General features: G+C 36.2%; 1 protein-coding gene across 1 annotated transcript in view; it reads right to left on the bottom strand.

The window, feature by feature from the left end:
- The window catches only part of adarb2 (adenosine deaminase RNA specific B2 (inactive)), a 98566-nt gene that overhangs the window by 22133 nt on the left and 53565 nt on the right, over nucleotides 1-22868 (bottom strand). Inside the window, 6 exon segments of the mRNA XM_056450655.1 lie at nucleotides 1616-1784; nucleotides 2752-2771; nucleotides 3684-3738; nucleotides 3741-3806; nucleotides 7906-7913; nucleotides 10920-11088. Of these exon segments, the coding sequence (XP_056306630.1) occupies nucleotides 1616-1784; nucleotides 2752-2771; nucleotides 3684-3738; nucleotides 3741-3806; nucleotides 7906-7913; nucleotides 10920-11088 (487 nt within the window).

Genomic DNA, 22868 nt, shown 5'->3' with positions numbered 1-22868 from the left:
AAGCTTAATTAAAATTTAAATGAAAATAAAGATAAAATTAAGTTACAATTTATATTTATTTAAATTTTTTTTAAACATCTATTTATTTTTTCCAGAGCAACTAACCACAGAGGTAAGGCATCAGAAAAATATCAATCTGTAAACGTGTTTTGTACTTTACATGAGGAAAACGAACATGCATTATGGATGTGACCAAAAAGTCTGCAAGTCGATGACGTGCTTTGTAGAAATTCTGTGAATTAAACTGCACAACCGAAAAAAAAATCATGCTAATCAACAGGATAGGAGTTTTATTTGCATGTTGTTGCATTTTATGTAACTAATATATATATATATATATATTTTTTTTTTTTTTTATTAGAATATACAAAAGGTACACAATTTGAGATATGCAAATACAAAGAAAATGAAACAATAACAAAATTACAAAAACAACAACAATACAATCAAGTACCGGCAGGTGCGTGTGTTTGTGAATTTATATTAAATTTATAATTATTTTAAGTAAAAATATATTTTGTTTTATAGTTTAAGATCTTGTTAACTAATAATATGATAATCCTGAATGTGTCACATAATAACGCAAACTAAATTTATGATGTACTAATATGAGCTTTTAGATGAACATTGCAGTGATTTTTAAAAATACTTCAATTTATTTTAATACTATCGATCAGTATCAATTTAAAAGTCATTTATAGTGATTTTTTATATCACAAATACATTTCATTTCTTTTTCATATGTTGCTCTGCTTTCAATGCCCACTAAAATATAAAACAGCTCAACTGTTATTAACATTTAACAGTAATATGAAAATCCCTTCTCCATCAATGATTTCTGGAAGATCACCGTTAAAAAAATTCAGCTTCACATCACCGGAATAAATGATGAATAAATAGCTAAGATCTACTGAACATGAACACTTTTGAACAGAAAAATAGCAAATATGGCTCTACGATTCACAATCACTTAATTTTAGGCAATCTTTATACACGTTATTCAAAAATTAAGCTAAAATCACTTTTATAAGGGGTTTAAACAATATATAATTGAATATAACCAGCCTCTATAAAAATATATAGTTAATTAATTTTTACCATTAATCAGACTTGCTAAAAACAGTCTGCAGAAACACTTTACATTAACATTTTCCCTTAAGCCTCGTTCATTAGTGACCATCTCCTCCCTCATTAGCATAAACAGCCCTGAGTGGAAGCTGCCATTCGCCATTAATTTTGTAACGTCATCGACTAACACTGTAATCTCCATAGACTGCCTTCTTCTATGCTGACGAATAGGTGTTTGTAGCTCCGCCCTCTTTTTTTTTTAAAGAGCGCAGTCTCATTTGAATTTAAAGCGACAGTCACCAAAATGGCATAATTTGGATCAAACCCTATAAGGGGCAGTTTCAAATAGTTATTTGTGTAGTATTTTGAGCTGAAACAGCACATACACACTCTAGGGACATCAGACTTATTTTACATCTTGTAAAAGGGGGCATAATAGGTCCCCTTTAAAGTCTTTTAGATGCAAGAATATGGAGAAATACATTAATCTGAGAGCTGCATTAATCAGAGAAGGTTGAAATGTGACTGTTTTGTTTTTAAGGCTGACCTGGATATCTTATCTGTGCAGGACATGGTGATGAGCCGCTCTCCTTGAAGGACCCCGTCCCACGTCTGGACCGGAGCGGAAGACCTGACGGGCAGCGTTCCTTCCCCGGATTCAATCTTCGTCCTCAGGTGACTGTGAAACTTCTTCACCAAGTGTCTGTTACTGTGCACTGCGGGAAACCAAATGTGTTATAAGGTCAATAATGTGATGCTTTTATCTTCATCATTCCTTTTGGTTTAACCCAATTATTAATCTGGGGTCGCCACAGCGGAAATGAACCGCCAACTTATCAAGCTTATGTTTTACGCAGCGGATGCCCTTCCATCTGCAACCTGTCCACTGGGAAACACCCATACACTCTCATTCACAGAATTTAGTTTACCCAATTCAAGTCCTTTGGATTTTGGGGGAAACTGGAGCACCCGGAGGAAACCCACGCGAACATGAGGTGAACATGCAAACTCCACAAAGAAATGCCAACCGACTCAGCTGAAGCTCGAACCAATGACCTTCTTGCTCTGAGGCGATTGTGCTACCCACTGCATCACCGTGACGGTTAGCACTGTCACCTCACAGCAAGAAGGTCACTGGTTCGAGTCCCGGCTACAACAGTGGCCATTCAAATGCACACAAAACCAAAGGTCCTATAAGCCTATAATGGCTCGTTTCCACTGACTGGTATGGTACGGTACGGTTCGGTTTGGTACGGGTCACCTTTATCAGGCTTGCGTTTCCACTAACAAGGTACCCTTTTGGTGGGCGTGGTGTATGACAGAAAGTTTCAGTCGACGTCATTCTCGCTCGAGGAAATGTCTACAATAAAGCTGTACGGGTCACTTACATATCATATGAGAAGCTCTTCTCACAACACAGATGCTTCATACACATAAATACTTGTGTAGAAATGTTTATTACTAACTTTACTATGAACATGTGTTGATTATAACTGCAGATCAATGACAGTGCGAAACAGCCTACTGTAACGTCTGTAATTATATTAAATAAATAAATAAATGAACATATATAAACACATACAGCCCCTTACAGTCTCAGATATGTTACCAACTACAGAAGAACTACACACAGCAGACATTTCGCCCGTATTTAGGTTCAAAACAACACAAAATATAGCCTACAGTCAGTGAAAACCTCTCATCTGTGTCTGTAATCTTCAGCAGCACAAGGTTTGTTTGAGCCCGGGTCGACATGGCTCGGTTATTATATGTATAAATCATTCCGCTGTAATCTCTCGCTGTGTATTTCAAACATGGCGGGTTTTTTGTTTTCATTCTGGCTTGTTGCGTAAACGAATGACGTATCTCTGTAAACCAATAGCGTTCAGCTGCGCGTGTGGCTCCGCCATTTGGTACCCTTTCTCGTGTTTGGTACCCTTTCAAAAGGGTGCCGAAAAAAGTGGTACCGGTACGCTTTTTGACAGTGGGAACGGCCTAAAAAAGCATACCAAACCGAACCGTACCGTACCACTCACGTGGAAACGGGCCATAAGAAAATAGGCTTATTTTACAACTCCCTTAACTTAGCTTAGCTTAACTAAACTAGAGCTTAACCAGTTGAGGTTTCGCCATATTTTTTAATGAAACTGTTCTTTAATTGTTCTACTGAGGAAAAAAAGTCAATCCAACAGTTGAAGCTTGAATTATTAGCCGTCCTGAATTAGCCTCTATGTTACTAATAAAAAAAACGTCAAAACAAAACACATAAGACTTTTCTCCAGAAGAATAATATTATAGGAATACTGGAAATTTCTTCGCTCTGTTTAACATCATTTGGGAAATATTTGAATAAAAAATAAATAAATAAATCACAGGATAGCGAATCATTTTGACTTCAACTGTACAACTTGATGAATGACCTGTGAGTAAGTAGCTAAATTAACATTAATATCTCCTTTTTGGGTGAACTAACCCCTTTTAATCCAATACAACCTATTCAAATCCACCACGAAAACAAAGATCTGACCCATGCTAGCATTTGGACACACGACACAGATGCACAGCTGATACAGACACAGCAGAGACCTCTTACAATCAGAGGTGATTTCTGTTACGGTGAGTTGACTCTGGCGTCCCCGCAGGGTGAAGTGCTGATGTACATGTGGAAGGGACGTTCTCTCTCAGTCTCAAGCACGAATCTTTGTGCCGTACGAAGATCGATTGTTCCAGTCCTCTTCCTTTTGCTTTAGAGTGATCGCAGACCCCAGGCGGAGCAGAAAGAGAAAGAACAGAGAAAAGCAGACATGAGAAAAACACCCCGTCTGAAACGCAGTCCTAGCTAATAATGGGCCGAAGACACAAAGAGACAATATTGGCCTTGCCGCGGCGAAGGCTAGTTCGTCACTGTCACATTCCCGCTCGCTAGCTAGACAATCTCAAATCATACTCTGTCAGAACGAGGCGAGTATAAATGGCTGAGCTGTAATCTTTAACCCACATCGATCTGTAGCCTAGTCGGCTGTAGGGAGGACACGCCGGTTTACACTTATCATCATCATAGCATTAGTGTCTCGCTGTGATTCTTACAAAAGATGTTTCAGAGCAGTGCATGAGGTCGAACGTTACATACACTAACATCAGCATCTCTAATTGGCAACTAAGGTGTGCTTATTATGCAAATGATCTGCGATGCCAAGTGGGCTCACACTGAAAAAAATTCTAATAAATTTATAGTAAATAATTTTTTATAGCTAATAATTTATAGTAAATACTATCGTGCTTTTTGAGCTATACTATAGTCAAGTGTATTATAGCTACTTAATACTTAGATATTTATAGAGATGCAAAAATATGCTAATAAATGGAAATATGCTAAATAAATATGCAAAATATGCTAATAAAAATCTTATAAGCCTAATAATTTATAGTAAATTACTATAGTGTTTTTGAACCTATACTAAAGTAAGTGTATATTAGACACTTGGTACTTACATATTATTCATAAAGATGCAAAATATGCTAAATAAATGGAAAATCTGCTAAACAAATATGCAAAAATATGCTAATAAATCTTATAGCCTAATAATTTATAGTAAATACTATAGTGTTTTTGAACTATACTATAGTAAAGTGCATTATCGACACTTGTACTCGCATATTATTTATAGAGATGCAAAATATGCAAAAAATGTGCTAAATAAATGGAAAACATGCTAAAGAAATATGCAAAAATATGCAAAAAAAAATCCTATAGACCTATAATATTTATAGTAAATACTATAGTGTTTTTTAAACTATACTATATTAAAGTGTATTATAGACACTTTGGTAACTTACATATTATTAATAAAGATGCAAAATATGCAAAAGTATGCTAAATAATGGAAACATGCTAAATAAATATGCAAATAAAAATCTTACGAGCCTAATAATTTATAGTAAATACTATAGTGTTTTTGAACCACACTATAGTAAAGGTGTATTTATAGATACTGTATATAGTAGTATTTACATAGTATTTCTAGAGCTGCATGATACTGGGAAAATATGCAAAAAAAAAAAAAAAAAAATGCTAAAATATGCAAATAAAATCCTATATGCCTAATAATTAATAGTAAATACTATAGTGTTTTTGAGCCATACTATAGTAAAGTGTATTATAGATACTTAGTATTTACATAGTATTATAGAGCTGCATGACACTAAGAAAATATGCAAAAATATGTTAAAAAAAATCCTATATGCCTAATAATTAATAGTCAATACTATAGTGTTTTTGAACTATACTATAGTAAAGTGTATTATAGATACTGTACATAGTAATATTAAACATAGTAATTTATAGAGCTGCATCATACTGGGAAAATTAGCAAAATTCAATTTCACTGACCGGAGCAAGAGGTGGCAGTAACTCGCCAAAAAGGTTGTTTTCGACCACCGTAGAACACAAAGAAGAATTTGCCGTTCTCGCTTTCATATGGATTTACTTTCATCTGCCCAATCGGTTAAATGTAGCTCTTGTGTGGACACCACGGCAGTAATTGCTTAAAGTAATAGCTTCACTATTGAAAAGCCATTTAATTTAAAAAGTAGCGACACTACCGCCATCTGAGAATGTAGTTAAGCTATTAGCGTCAATTCTAGTAGCGACGCCACTGCCCAACACTGTGATTTACTCACCCTTGACTTGACCCAAACCAATTTGAGTATTTTTCGTTTGTTCAACAGTCACAGGTTTCCAGCAGTCGATATATCTTAATTTGTGTTTAACAGAAACAAAAACTGAGACTGGTTTTGAAACAAGCCGTGAGTAATTGATGACAGAATTGCCCTTTTGGGTGAAATATGCCTTAAAAAACAATTGAAATATGCTGAACAACTTATACGGTTCATAGGAGTTAGGTTTGTTGTGTTAGCATGTTAGCATGCAGAAAAGCAGAGCTGTCCCATTGTACACATGTCATTACCGCCTCACGGTGGCATCTTACAAAAAACCGTTGGGAGCAGTGCATGGGGTGGACATTACATACGCAACATTAGCATCTCTAATTGGCACCTAAGTGCGCTAATTACACAAATGACCTGTGATGCTATGGGGGGTTAAAGCGGCTGCTCCAGATCTGTCTATTGAGAAAGGTGCTGATGGGCCGTTTGTGATATTTTAATTTGCCCAACATAATGACTTATCTTCCAAACTAGACTCCCAGACATAGGCAAACGGGCCCATTTAGCTGCAGATAATGCACTCTGGGAAGACGAGTATGCACAATATGACATTACAGGAGGCCTTTCTATGCAACAATCTGCTACAATCGGAGAAGACATTTAGAGTCTTCGTCGCTGGCGCACAATGATTTCTCCAACACCGCAGCAGACTCAAATGATTAATGCGGATTCTTTATGAAGCATCAATTGAAATTAGCACTTCTGAAAGTAGTCCCAAAGTCCTTGTTAGGTGTGATATGTGAGGAAAATGTGTTGTTAGTATAAAGCTTATTCAGGTTTAGTGTGTCGAGTTTCCTCAATAACCTCAATGTCATGCTGATGAGCAGGAGAGAATATTTTAAGGTTTTCTTGAGAAAAAACGCAAATATGTCATTTAAAATGATGCGCTTATAATGGAAGTCAGTGGTGTAAATCCCTGTTAAAGAAAAAAAAAACTGAGCATATATCAATTTGCCGTTATTTCTGGTAAATATGACTCGGTATCTCTACGTACAGATGGTTATTTCATATCCCACACTTTATGACTTTATAACTCATAATTATACAACTTTATATTAGGCATGGTATGATAACTGTTTTCAAGGTATACCGACGGTTTGGAAAAGTAAAGGTTTTAAACCACCAAAATTCAAGGTATGTGTATGATTTTTTTTATTTACATTTTTTTTGTAAGTTTAGGACAACAGTATCTCCAGCAGAAAAAAAATCCAAATATTCTGTTTCAAATTGTACAGAAATCTGTGTGAATCAGATGAAGACAGCAGCCGTGTTTCCTCTAGGATTTTTTCCAGCTGTGGCGGCAGGTCTTTTTTTTTACACAGATCTACCAATTACCTGTGGCGTATTTTCAATGACAAATGTCGTGAGCGCAGTATTAGAAGTCGAGATCGCATTTTATGTAATAGCCTACGAGCATGCAGACCTCTTTGCTTGCACGCCGATTTCCTTTGCTCGTGCACATAACTTCTTGCACGCCCCCTCACATATAAGCCGCTTCAAGAGCGCGCAGATCTTCTTGTGGCGCTCTCAAATAAACGCCGCTGAAGTGCGATTTTAGTTCGTTTATGTAACGAGTATGTCTCCAGCATTTATTAGATTGCTAGAATATTTATGAATGTCTTCAATAGACCTGCAGAGCGGTATTAATGCGTCCTGAAGTAAAGTGAAACGGCTATACGTCGTGTTTGCTGGCCTCACGCACCTGTCAGTCAGTCCGGCACGTCACCCTTAAAGGGTTAAACCAATGAACGCACAGCACTACTACGGTAACCAGAAAAGCTTCAGCTCTGTGATAATTCACTTGACCCTTTAATACGTTTTAAATGCGATTATCACCCGCTATGAAAAAAAAAAATGTTTTGAATGAGAAGCTGTAATGTAGCCGTGGCGGGAGGAATTTTGGCGTGGCGCCCCGCCATGGAAGAATGAATGTAGCGGAAACCATGAGCAGTATGATTGATTCAATGATTTAATTAGAATTATTTAGCCTGACACCCCAGCAGGCACACAACAATCACAAGACGTTAACATTAATGTATATTAGGTGTGTTTAAATAATAAAAAAACGCTGAACACACAGACAAATATAAGCCCAATCAGGGTAACATTAACCTTTTTTGCTCACCAGATGTAGATAAAGGCTAAATCATAATTAAACTGACAGAAGAGAGTGATAGAGGAGTATCACGTTGTATTTGAAGCTATATTTTGAAAGAAAACACAGCCAGGACTTAGTATCAACTTGTGTAGACATGACAGTTGAGCTGAGTGATTTGACACGATTCAGCAGTCTAACTACTTAGACGTGTTTGTTAAAACATACGCGCAAACTTCACAGTAAACACCATGAATGAACAAAAGATGCAACTAAACACTACCTTATGCCCTTCGGAGTGAAGATGTATGATCTGTAAATCTGCATTTTGCGTCCTGGGACGAGTTTGAACATGCCTCGCGCTCGCGGTTTCCCAGTAACGCATAGTAAACAAACTAGCGCTCGCGTTTTTCAAAATAAAGTCTCACATACTAGTGAAGGGAAATATAACGCTTGAAATGACTAAGAGAGGAAATTATTGCTGTAACGTATCACTAGAGAACATTTGCGCTAATCAAATGCAGCCTGAGGCGTGCATATTATCTGATTTCAGAGCTGTTGCTATATCTCAGAGTTGCATATGCGTTGTGCGGCTGTTTGTCAGGTCCGGACGAACGACCCAAATTAGGCATACTGGCAAATGCGGAGGGCATGGCCTGTGAGTCTCTGTCATATTTTTAGGACAATTTAATTGATTTATGTTCAGCTCCACTTAAATATATTAAGTTAACTTAACTGATTTGCATTGGGACAACATGAATCAATTGTGTGGAACCCTGCATTTTTTAGAGTGTAAAGCTACTGTAGTCTCTCTCTCTTCATCTCTCTCTCTCTCTCTCTCTCTCTCTCTCTCTCTCTCTCTCTCTCTCTCTCTCTCTCTCTCTCTCTCTCTCTCTCTGTGTGTGTGTGTGTTTATTTTATGTTTGATACAAGCTTGTCTTCAAAATTTAGCTAAATCTGTCAAAGTCGCTTTGGGAGCAACCCCGCAAGTTAAAAATGACTCATAAATAAAGTAAATGTTTCCTCTTTATTATTAATTCATGCAGTTGTCTTTTTAATAATTTTGAAGTTTACCTTCGGGATTTGTCCCAGTCTGTAGCAATTATCATTATTATTTTCCTAAATAAATAGGAAAGTCTGTTATAAATAAATGTGTTGTTAGCTATTTCAAACGTTGCTTATGTTTTTAGCATGTTAGCTGGTTTGTAACATGCTTTAACACATGAACCCTGCTTTACTTGAATAGTAAGAGTGTTTTTGTTGCTAGCTTGTTCAGCAGGTTAGCATGGATGTTATTATCACATTTTAGCAATATGCTTTAGCATGTTTTCTAGTATGGTATACTGGATTGGGATGTTATGAAAGGGATGTGTGCTAGCACAAATTGACATGTTTCTAACCAGTTTTTAAAACATGTATAAAGGTTTCAACATGGCTAGCATGACTTTACATGTTGCTAGCATGTTTCTTGCAATGTCTACTTTATTAGAATGAAGCAGCATGTTTTTAGCATTATTTAACATATTATTAGCATGTTACTAGCATATTACTAGTATGTTTGAACATTTAGATTTGATGTTGTTACAAATGGCTAGCATGAATTAACATGTTGGTTTGATTGTTCTGTCGCGTTTACATATTAGCAGGATGAAGTGACATGCTGTTAGCATGTTTAAACCAAATGTTAGCATAAATAAGCATATCTTAACCCATGGTAATTCTGGAATATTTGACATGTTGCTAGGAGATGCTGCTAGTAAGCTGTAACACTGTTGCACAAAATGGCGTTGTTTATAACATGCTAATAACATGTTCTGTACATGTTGCTACTACGTATTTAACCTTTGCTAGCTTCTTATAACATTGTGCTAATATGAATTAAAATGTTGCAAGTATGCAATAAGTGACATGTTACTAGGATGAAGTGGTATGTCATTAATATGTTTTTCCACTAGGTTAGCATACATTAGCATGTTTCAAATGTTTTCAACACAAGGCTAACTTGGTGATTTACATTAATAAGACCGATACCCGACTAGCATGTTTACAACATGTTAAGTACATTGTGAAGCAAAACTAACATGCTGCTAGTATGTTCTAACACTGTTAGCACAAAATGGTATGTTTATAACATGTTTTAACTCTGTACATGTTGCTACTATATTTTTAACCTCTGTTAGCTTCTTATAACAATGTGCTAACATAAATTAACATGTTGCTAGTATGTTTCTGGAATATTTCACATGTTTCTAGGATGAAGTGGTGTGGTGTTAATATGTTTTACCACTATGTTAAGATGTTTAGAATGTTTCAACACAGGGATAACTTGATTAGCACATGTTTTGCATTATTAAACATGATACTGGCATGTTTCCAACATGTTTAGTACACTGTGAAGATAATTAAGTAAGCTGTAACACCATCAGCACAAAATGGCATGCTAATAACATGTTTTAACTCTGTACTGTTGCTACCATGTATTTAACCTTTGCTAGCTTCTTATAACATTGTGCTAATATGAATTAACAGGCTTGTGTGTTTCTGTAATATTAGACATGTTACTAGGATGAAGTTTTTAACATGCTTTTTCCACTAGGCTAGCATACATTAGCATGTTTCTAAGATGTTTACAATGTTCACTTAATTAGCACATGGTTTTGCATTAATAAACACGATACTAGCATGTTTAGTACATTATGAAGATAAATGAACATGCTATTAGTATTTTGGAACACTGTTAGCACAAAATAGCATGCTAATAACATGTTCTAACTCTGTACATGTTGCTACTATGTATTTAACCTTTGCTAGCTTCTTATAACATGGTGGTAACATGAATCAACATGTTGCTAGTATGTTTCTAGCAAGTTTGTTACATGTTTTAACACTGTTGCTATATGGTAACAATATCATTAGCATTTTTGTTAACATGTATCTAATCCGATTCAACTTTAAATAATTTGTTTTCAATGTGTTTAACGCATGGCTAGCATAAATAGACATTGGTGTATCTCTAAAAGATGTGTTTTACCTGAGGTGGAGCTCTAGTTGTGAATAGAGGAAGCGCAGCAGTGCTCGTCTAGTGGTGATTTCTGCATGGCAATCATTGACCACCAGCCCCTGGTCACTGATGTACTCTCCATTAATGCATTTGGTACCGGAGGAGAGCGCCACCACTTGAGCATGTCTCAGATCCAAACCTGATCAAAACAAACACACAGGAAGTCAACACACAGCAGCATAATAACACTGGAGTTCAGTGGCATCACACATGTAATATGTAAAGAGCCAGTATACAGTCATTTACGTGGATGCATTAATCGGTGGCGCAGTGGTTAGCATTGTCGCCTCACAGCAAGAAGGTCGCTAGTTCAAGTCCCGAGTATTTCTGTATGGAGTTTGGTGTTGGTGTGGGTTTTTCTCGGGTGCTCTGGTTTCCCCTACAGTCTAAACCAGGGATAGGCAAACTCGATCCTGGAGGGCCGGTGTCCCTGCATAGTTTTGCACCAACCCTAATCAAACACACCTGCTTGTAGCTTTCTAGTGATCTTGAAGACACTAATTAGGGTGTTCAGGTGTGTTTGATTAGTGTTGGAGCAAAACTCTGCAGGGACACCGGCCCTCGAGGATCGAGTTTGCCCATGCTGGTCTAAACACATGCGCTATAAGTGAACTGAATGAACTAAATTGGCCGTAGTGCATGTATGTGTGAATGCGATGAGGGCATCCGCTGAGTAAAACATATGCTGGAATAACTGGCAGTTCATTCCGCTGTGGCGACCCCCTGAGACATCAGAGACAATGCCGAAGGAAAATGAATGAATGAATCTGAAAGCTCATATCTTACATCATAAATTTTGTTTCCATTATTATGTTATTATATGACCTAAGATCATAAAGTGATCATAAAGTCTTACCCCATTTGTTTTTCATACTAGCATGTGACCATTAAAATGAAGCAGCATATAGTACGCACGTTTTATAAAGACGGCTATAGCCATAAATTGTGCAGCACAGTAAAAGCGGTTCTTGCTGACGTTCTCCACACAAGGATGAGTAACTGGTCATCAGTGCACAAAGCTTTTCTGTGACATTTTCATCAGCCACAGCAAGACCAAACCCACAAGCCCGGCACAAAGCGTCTCCAGCTGCCAGCGTGCCCGTCCCACAGCTGCTGGGTCTCGATACGGACAGACAGGGTTTCTGCACCGAGAGCAGCTCAAGCGTGTGAGCCGATGTCTCAGCATGCTTAGCCATAAAGCTCTGGGTGCTGGAAAAGAATATATATCTCCCCATCGCTTCAAAAATTTAGTGTTCACCGCCTCGTGTAGACCTGCAGGCTAGAGGCAACATATGAGCTTTTATCAGTCGGGACCCAGACGGAATTGCACGGCATGGCCCGGCCGCCACCAGCGCGGCTGCCTAGCAATAACAATAATAAAAACTAATATTGAGGTGGGGTTAAAGGCATAGCCTTTGAAATCCATTCTTCCACCTTTCACTGCCTGCTGAACCGAGAGAGAGAGAGAGAGTGTGTGTGTGTGTGTGGGAGAGAAAGAGAAAAAGAGAGAGTAACAAACCATCATCTAAACTATTGACTGTACAGTTGTGTATTTTATATGTATCATTATTAATAATTGTATTATTATTAATGTACTTGATTAGTATTATTATATATTATTTAATATTTTTCCCTTGCATTATCTTCTTAATAATCATATTAGCATATCTTTCTTATTTCTGTACACTGTAAAAAGGATTAATTGACTTAAATTAAATTAAATTAATTGACTTAAATTAATTAAATACACAAAAAATGTGTAAATCTGTTGCCTTAATTTTTGTAGTAAATGAATCACAGTTGAGGTCAGAATTATTAGCCCTCCTCTTTAATTTTAATTCTTTTATATTTTCCCCCAATTACTGTTTAAACTAAAGGTTTACAGGGGAAAATCACACAACCTCTGTCCTATTTTTATGATATTGATGACCATATTTGAGAATGATTTGAGGTGTATATACACTTACTTACTTCAGGGCCATTTTATACCCAAGTTGATATTTAGCCACACCATATTGGTGTTTCGTAGCATCTACTTTTTACGTGGTCAGTTGTTAGCTCAACGCAATTGTACTATGGACACTTAGCTGACCCAGTTCACCTGTAGCGCATCCGGAGCACCCGGAGGAAACCCACATCAACACCGGGGAGAACATGAGAACTCCACACAGAAATGGCAACTGGTCCAGCTGGGGCTTGAACCAGCATCCTTCTTGCTGTAAGCCGACATCGCTATCCACTGCGACACCGTCTCTCTCTCTCTCTCTCTCTCTCTCTCTCTCTCTCTCTCTCTCTCTCTCTCTCTCTCTATATATATATATATATATATATATATTATATATATATATATATATATATATAATCTTTCTTTTATTTGTACTGTATATAATTTGAAGAGGCATCACATTCTAACTTTATTTAGACATTAACAAGATTTGTATCATTTATTTTGTGAGACATTTGATGTATTTGGAGGAGTCTAATTTAAAGGTATTTTGATTGCACTTTCACAATTTGAGGTTCTAAAATCAACTATAGCCAAACCTACAATTAATAAATTACCATATACATTCATTAATATATATATAAATATAAAACTATTTTTTCTATAATTGCACCTCATATTACAAAGTAAGTTAAATTGCCAAAACACCAGGATGGTTTCGGTTTACTTTCTTTAACCCCTGAAAATTTATTTTTACATGCACAAACAACAGCAGCCTAAACAACAGAATCTCATTGTCTAATTTTACCTGCAGTGCTTCTGTGAGAGGAATACACTCAACAAAATAAATATCCTCGTCATGTAGCCTATCATTTTTTTATTCTCTCTATGGGCCCAATCATACACCAGGCGCAATAAGGCGCAACACGTGTTTGGCGCATTCGCTATTTACATGGCGGACTTTGTAAGTGGAAAAACTGAACACTTCACTAGCAAGAAACAGTTAAAGAGAGCATCTGCAGTGCGAGAATAAAGACAGAGCCTCCTCCATTCAGCCTCTTTACTTTTACTCTTTTCTTTATTTGTTGCTATTTTCAGACCAGCGCAACCATAATTTTCCTATTTTGCACCACATTGTTTAAACTGCAAATCCATTTGCGGCACTTTGTGGACTCATGGGTGTGCAGGTCTATAAAGGAGGTGTGTTAAGGCGCAATGTTGGCACGTTGCTACTTTGAGGAGCTAAAATAGACTGTGCAATAGACCAGCTGAAAGCAGGTCAAAAGTCCAGCGCAGAGCACCTCAGCTGTGCGCATTAAATGTGTACACATTGCTTAATACACACAGGATGTACAGCAATGCTCACAAATAAGAAATATATTCACAAATAAAAAAGAATTAAAGGATTAAAATATAAATATTATTAATTTCTACATATATATGAAAACCACTGCCTCCATGCCTAGGAGGCTTTTTTCAATTTATTCATGACAACTTGCTTTTTTTCTATGTTACAGTATCGTTATTATTAGCAGTATTATTTAATATATGGATATTTAGATTTGTTTTAATAAAACAAGCTTAGATTTGTCCATCTGTCAGCTTTTGGAGCATATCGGAGCATAGGACATGTGTTTGGATATAACTCAGTTTTTTGACCACACTTCATTATTATTGTTTATTAATTTGTTAATTTAATTAAAATTAGAACTGAATGTAGAAATAGTTTTGAAACAAACCTTTGCGCTTAACAAATAAAATTAAATATGTAGGCTAATGGATGTCTTCAGTGGAGTGCGTACAACAATGTTTCCTTATCAACCAAAGTAAAGAAGTAAAGTAAAGAGAAAGTAAAGAGGCTGAATGGAGGAGGCTGGTTCTTTATCCTCGCGCTGCAGATGGTTTGTTTAACTGTTTTCTCGCTAGTAAGGCGTTCAGTTTTTCCACTTACAAAATCCGCCATGTAAATAGCAAATGCACCATGGCGCGACGCAACAGACTGGTAAAGAGAATGTGAGATGAGACTCTGATTGTTTTAATGCACATTATGCTCATTAAGAGAATAGGCACAACCCCGTTAGACCATGCACCAGGGCACAGAGTGTATTTTTCCATCCTTAAAATAGTCATTCAAATTGATGATGCCAAGTACAGCATATGTTTTTTTGTTATTTTACATAGGCCTATAATGTCATGGGATCTCATTTTTCACACTTGTTAATCACCAAATTTGGAAACTGTTTATTCAAATATTTTTACGGTGCCGCACAAATCTTAAAAATGCACACTATTAAACCAACTCCACATTTCCATCAATCAATGAATGTCCCAAACCTTCCTCTAAAGACAAACGCCAGCCGGTTCTGCCCAATCTCCACCTGCCATACCTGATCCATCCCAGCATGCACTGCTCTGGAGCCCAGCAGGGTCCCAGAATGCCCGGTTTGTGTGTTCAGGCATCTTTATTCAACAATCGCCAACAGCAAAAACACTTTCTTCCCAAAAAACAAAAAAAACAACGCAAGTTAAAAGGCCGCAACCAGCCCCCGCTCTCTCCATGCTGTTCCATTTAATGATAGTTTAGATCAATCTGGTGATGGCAGAGAGACAGAGACGCGAGTGTGTAGTCATTTCTCTCTGAAGTGGCATGAAATTGTTGTAAAGGCTCTTCTCTCGGCATGTGGGGGTGTGCGGCCTGTGGGCACCGCGGCTTTTAGAAGAGCAATAATCATCAACATCTCAGAGAAAGCACATTGTGCCAGTGAGGTGGGCACAAAGGCAAACACCCTGGATGTGAGCATGACTGCAGCTCTGTGTAGCCTTCAGTGACCCCCACTGGGTGAAGAACAGCCAGAGAACTCGCAGAGAAGATCAAGATGAGTGCGCTAAAACACACACGCTATAGGAACAACTCAAAGCATAAATGTAGAGAGTACACCCCTTTTAAAATGTATGTTTATATTTATATATGCACAATTGAAGTCAGAATTATTTGACCTCAGGTATATTTTAAAATATTTTCAATATATTTTAACGAAAAGAAGATTTTTTTTTCTACAAATTTCTAAACATAATAGTTTTAATAATGAATTTTAGAAATAATAACTGATTTCTTTTATCTTTGCCATGATGACAGTAGATAATATTGTTATAGATCTTTTTCAAGACACTAGTATTCAGCTTAAAGTGACATTAAAAATCTTAACTAGGTTAATTAGCTTAAAGTTAGGGTAATTAGGCAAATCATTGTATAACCGTGCTTTGTTCTGTATTGAAAACAAATATTGCTTAAGAAGGCTAATCATTTTGTCCTTAAATGGTTTATAAAAAATTAAAAACTGCTTTTATTCTAGCTGAAATAAAACAAATAAGACATTCTCCAGAGGAATAAATATTATCTGAAATACTGTGAAAAATTCCTTGATCTGTTAACATCATTTGGGAAGTATTTCAAAAAGAAGAAAAAAAAACGCACAGGAGAGCGAATAATTTTGACTGTTTATAATGTTTTTTTTTTCTCTGAGAGTATAGACAATACATTTTGGTGCTTTTAAGCAAAGCCCCTCTTCCCTCCAACCCAACTACACCACACAACAACCTCAAAACATTATGCAAACATTATTCAACACTTTCATCTCTCTGACACTTTCCCAGACACTAAATAAATAAATAAATAAATAAATAAAAGGTCACAGCTAATAGTGAATATGTGTACAAAATAATAAAGCGTTATTAATAAAATGAATAAATAAAATAAAAAACAAAACCTAAATATACAAACAAATAAAATAATAGATAAATAGATGAATAAATAAACAAATAAAACATAAATAAATAAATAAAAGTCACAGCTAATAGTGGATATGTGTGCACAATAATAAAGTGTTATTGATAAAATAAAATGTAACTAAAATAAAAACCTAAATAAATAAACAAATAGATAAATATATAGATAAATAATAAATAAATAAATAAATAATTAAATAAATAAATAAATAAATAATGGTTACAGCTAATAGTGAATATGTGTGCACAATAATAAAGTGTTATTAATAAAATAAATTAAATTAAAATAAATTAAAATAAAAAATAAAACCTAAATAAATAAATAAAATAATAGATAAATAGACGAATATAAAAACAAATAAACAAACAAATAAATAAATAAATAAAAGTCACAGCTTAAGGTGAATGTGTGCACAATAATAAAGTGTTATATATAAAACAACATTAAATAAAATTAAAATAAATTAAATTAAAAACCTAAATAAATAAATAATTAAATAGATAAATAGCTGAATAAATAAATAATTAAATAGATAAATAGCTGAATAAATAAATAAACAAATAAATCAATCAATCAAAAAAGGCCACATTTAATGGTGAATGTGTGCACAATAGTAGTGTTAATAATAAAACAAAATGATCATAAAATAAATAAAAAAATAAAAGATAGATAGATAGATAGATAGATAGATAGATAGATAGATAGATAGATAGATAGATAGATAGATAGATAGATAGATAGATAGATAGATAGATAGATAGATAGATATAGTCATTGGAAATTCGACTGTACTGAATCTAATTACACCTTTTATTATTAATTACTAATTGTTTAATTTACTTTGACTTCATTTTCAGAAATTGTATTTTCTTTTACAAAGGAACTCTAAAATACACACTAAAAAGTCTAAGTATTTTGCAGATGAACTCTTCTTTTTACAGCAAATATGCCATTCATATACTGTTACACATCAATTCATATGTAATTCATGTTATAATTCAATATAGAAATAACCTCAGCAAACAGCCAAAATAAAACTGTAAATTCCACAATACCAGATCAACAAAAACATATGCTCAAAATAACACAACAGACATGAATAGTCCTCGAAAGGAAGTGCAATAACATACAGTGCGGTCTTTTGTATGTGATCATAAGCGAGACACTATTAATCAGCAGTCGGGTCAGTCTAGTGCAGGTCTGTCAGGGGAAGCCCATATGCTGATATGAGCTTAATAAGCATCATTACCCTCACATTTCCTAAATGAGTTTTGTTTCGCAAAAACAAGGAAAGAATGCAGTTCATCAGCTCCTTTATGAGGCCATCAAATCATAAGGAAATCATTAGATGGGCTTTTATGCGTCTCTGCTTTGGGGAGGTCTAGGAAAGACCCTATTGGATTGGCTGGAAAGGACATTGTGTGTTTTGTAGTGGGGGGGGGATGAGAAAAAAATGGGATTATTTCTGAAAATTGATGAATTTGCATTAAACACATTTTCTTCAGGGTGTAAAGCAAATGGCCGAGGTCGTCGTCTAACCAAGTCAATTTACATGCCATTAGGAATAAAGAGGCTCGCCGATTGATCCTTTACAAGTTGCTCTTGCATGTTAAAACGTTTGAATATTAAATGAGGTCAAAATGGAGCGCACCATCAGCGTTTAACAAATTGTGTTTCCATGATCGTTCCCACTGAATGAAAACTTTTGTGTAAATTCGGCTAGTTTGTTTTAAAATGATATCAAATATGAAGCAAATTTTAAAAAAGATGACTTGTAATGGACTCTCAGAAATTAAAAGGTTAACGGGCTGAGTGGTACATGTTGGTACCTCAAAGGTATACAGTTAAGTAAGAATGATTCACCCTCCTTTGAGTTTTTCCCCCCAAATATTTCCCTATGATGTTGAACAGAGCAAGGAAATTTTCACAGTATTTCCTATAATATTTTTTCTTCTGGAGAAAGTCTTACTTGTTTTATTTTGGCTAGAATAAAAGCAGTTTTAAATTTCTTAAAACAATTTTGAGGTCAAAATTATTAGCCCCCTTAATCTATATATATTTTTGATTGTCAACAGAACAAAACATCTTTATACAATAACTTGCCTAATTACCCTAACTTGCCTGCCTAACCTAATCTGCCTATTTAAACGGATTAACCCAACCCAGACTTCTGAATATGTAGCCCTATGTACATTTCTAGAGAGCACCAAATAGTCCCAGGAGCTACATCTTTTTGCAGGTTTTGTTTTTGGGAATGCACCAGATGCTGCTGTGTATGCTTTTTGAGTTCTCAAATTTCTTTCGCTAGTGCCATTAGTGCCTGCTGTTCTCACGTAAATCCACCAGAGGCTGCTGTCAACTGACTGACTGAGTGATCGACTGACCCACCCTCTTCCTTCCCTAAACCCAACTGATAGTGTTTTCAAAAGCACCGATTGACCTGCCCACCCACTTCCCTAAACTTCTTTTTCTGAATTCAACACTGTTGTAAACAGTCGGTTGGGTTTAGGGAAGTGGGTGGGTACTGGTCAATCGGTGCTTTTGAAAACACTATCGGTTGGGTTTAGGAAAGTGGGTGGGGAATTAGGCGGTCAGTCAGTCATTCACCCGACAGCGGCCTCTGGTGGATTTATGTGAGAACAGCAGGCACGAAAGGCACTCACAAGAGAAATTTCAGATCTCACAGCAGCCTCTGGTGGATTTATTTGAGAACAGCAGGCACGAAAGGCACTCGCAAGAGAAATTTCAGATCTCACAGCGGCCTCTGGTGGATTCGTGAAAACAAAAACTGCAAAAAGACGTACCTCCTGGGACGTATTTGGCGCTCTCCAGAAATGTACATAGGGGTACGTAATCAGAATGAGCCTGGGTTGCAATGTTGTCACAAAACTCACATAACATCATATTCGGAAGAAAACTTTCCAGGATGACTTTCTTCCCCACCAAAGAAAATCTGTCTGACTGCTGTAAACACAATCATCAGCTCTCCAAATGTGGAAACAAACACATTTACCAGCCCTTCAAATGTTCAAACCCCAGCATTTTCCAGCACGCTGGTTGAAATGCGATTATTCACGGCGTCTGATTCAAGCGGTGTCTGTTTCTTAACGTTAGCCGATGAAATAATCCAATAAGAGTCCTGCGAGGAGCACTTTCGCTCAGGTTACGACTCCCTCTGCGAAAGTCCTGCCGTTCAAAGTCGGACCCGCATTAATATTCCAGCGGTGCCCGTGCCAGTCTAAAAGATTCAATAGAGGCTCAAAGAGCAGCGAACAGAACCCCCAGTGTTTCTGTCAAGTTCTGCGTGTCTGCTCGCCTGCCACAGATTCTTGGGCACCGATGTCTGGATCTTTGAAGATAACAGTCTTAATAAACATGCTCCGCAATTACTGTGAGGCAGACGGAGAGAAAGAGAGAGCGACGGAGCAGCGAGGACAGGGATTAGGTCAGATCTCACTGAAGTCTAAATTGATGAGCTGTGGTCTTCAAAAGAAAAACTTGATACTGATCCTGCAATGACTCCTGAAAGCCTGCAGCGGCGGCCGTGGTTTATACACAAACACACTGAAGCGGCACATCGGCCTGTCTCGGCTCCACTACTCCACAATTTGGTGGATAAATACTGTATATTTTAGCAAGAATGAACCGTTAAATAGCTATTTGGGATACAGAGAGTGGGCTTGTGTTTGGGCTTAGTGATATAAAGGAAACCCCCTATACATTTATATAGTGCTATAAGTGCTGGGTACAATTAATAAACGTTTTATAAACATTTTTTTTATATACGTGATATACAGGGTAAACTTTTTTGATCCACTTCAAATGCTGACTATTATATATACACATATATGTTTATATACACACATTTTTATTTTGTGTTTGCGCGAGCGTTATTTGGGCATTTATACTAGCCTGATGTCATGAGGAAACGTAACATAACGGAAACGTAACATAACGGAAACGTAACGAAAAGTTCGGTCGTACGAAAATGTACGATTTTAAAATGGAGGCGTGGCACCAAACCCCACCCCTAAACCCAAAAGTCATCGGGGGGCTAGGCAAATCGTACTAAACTGTATGAATGAGATTGTTCGAATTCATACGAATTAGCCACTATATCAAAAAGTTACGAATTGCCATGAGACTGCGTTTATGTTGATGTGCAAATTTATATTGATGTGCGACAGTTTATAGGCGCATATGCATAGATCAAGTTAAAGGTATATGCGAGGATATATGTGCTTGCATGCAGCGAGTTCATATGTGTGTGCGTGTGTTAATGTGGCTCTTTACGTAAGCATTGAGTTTACATGTATATACACAAGTTTCATATATATATTTTTAATGTCCAATAGTATAGGTGTATATGAAAGTAATTCATTTAGTAGGAGTATATGCACGTGTCTTGACATGGCACCTCATTTATAAGTGTGTGAAGTGTTTATATTTATTATGTATATATAAATACACACATGCATGCATACATTTGAGAAAATGTCTATTTATTAGGGTTGTGAATCTACACTGGTCTCACGGTTCAGTTACGATTATCATGCCATCGATTCACTTCTATTTGATATCTCGGTGCCTTGACTATGCTTTTCTATGCATAATTAGATTTTTTCTTCACCACACAAGAACTTAAAATCTATAAATATATTAATATTTATATATTATTTTTAATACATTTTGTCTTTTAATACAAGCAGTCAGATATATGAACTGTACCTTTAATTTGACCTGCTCAAAGAAAACACTCTTTTTGAATATCAAACAAAACTCCAATACATGTACAGAAGACAGCATGAGCATTTATAGGAAATAAACTAATGTAAATATTATCCCGCTTGCTTTTTGAGCGCTGTCATGCGAGGTCTTACGCCCTTATGATTGGTCATTGTCTTCAACCGCTCAACAGAAAGGGCTTTAAAATTAAAGTGCTGTTCACCAATGAGTGACGCAGGAAGAACAGCCATGGTTACTGTCTATATGCGCATAGTACAATTGACACAGTGGAGAAAACTCGCACCACAGGCACGCTCGTGTCTGGATCCACAAGTATTGCTTTAACAGCCAAGAGAAGAGCCAGCCAAGAGAAAAACATGCCCCTGGGTCAAATGTCCAAAGTGAGTGAGAGAGAGGCAGAAATGGATTTTAACAGCATCTCTTTCTAGTAGTGAAATAGCGGCCCCTGTGCTGTGCCTGAATGAAAAACTTTCCAGCAAACTCACAAGCAGTTGAACTGTGCATAATTATCTACCTTTTAAGTAGTAGGAGTAGTGTTTTATTTACTCACCCTCGCCTCCTTCGCCATAGTATTCTACTGCGACATTGTGCATAGGAGATAAATGATGTCAGTACATAATAACCGGTTATGATCTATAACTGAACCGATATCAAACTGTCCCCATCTGCATCACGGTGCACCGAAGAAACAGTTAATTTTGACACCCCTAATATTTATATTTAGATATAAATTATATATGTACTGTATAGGATACAAAAAAGTTATGTATAGTTTTGTTTTTATGTGTATACAAACATACATTGTATGAATACACACACACATATATGTATATGTATATATATATATATATATATATATATATATATATATATATATATATATATATATATATATATATATATACATACATAGACATACATACACATTGTGTACACATTGTAATCCTTTGTGTGTGTGTGTGTGTGTGTGTGCTGCTGTGCATCCTGTGTGTATAATGAGCAAAGTGTAAATGTGTTGTGCAGCAAGGCACAAAGTACTAATGTACTCTTTAAAATAATTGTGCCATTCACTTTAGAGCAGGTTTCAGTTCGTCAGATTCAGATGCCTCAAAATAGCAACGTGCCAATAACATGCCTGAACACACCTCGCTTTCAAGAAAGAAAGAAAGACAGAAAGAAAGAAAGATAGAAAGAAAGAGAGAAAGAAAGAAAGAAAGAAAGAAAGAAAGACAAAAAAACAAGAACAAAATTGTCTTATTTGAATTAATGGTAATCCGATTGAGAAAGTTCCAGAAACTACCTACAATACCTCTTCAACCACCATAGTAACCACATAGCAACACATTATAAGAATAAAGTTTTGCACAGGTGACAAATCAAACATCTTCAGAGAACTCAATATTGAAAAGTTTTGTTGTTGTTGTTGTTCCTCTATCAGTAA

This window comes from Danio aesculapii, chromosome 24, assembly GCF_903798145.1.
Source record: "Danio aesculapii chromosome 24, fDanAes4.1, whole genome shotgun sequence".
Classification (NCBI taxonomy): domain Eukaryota; kingdom Metazoa; phylum Chordata; class Actinopteri; order Cypriniformes; family Danionidae; genus Danio; species Danio aesculapii.
The sequence above is the reverse complement of the archived record's forward strand: the minus strand, read 5'-3'. Positions and strand labels throughout refer to the sequence as shown.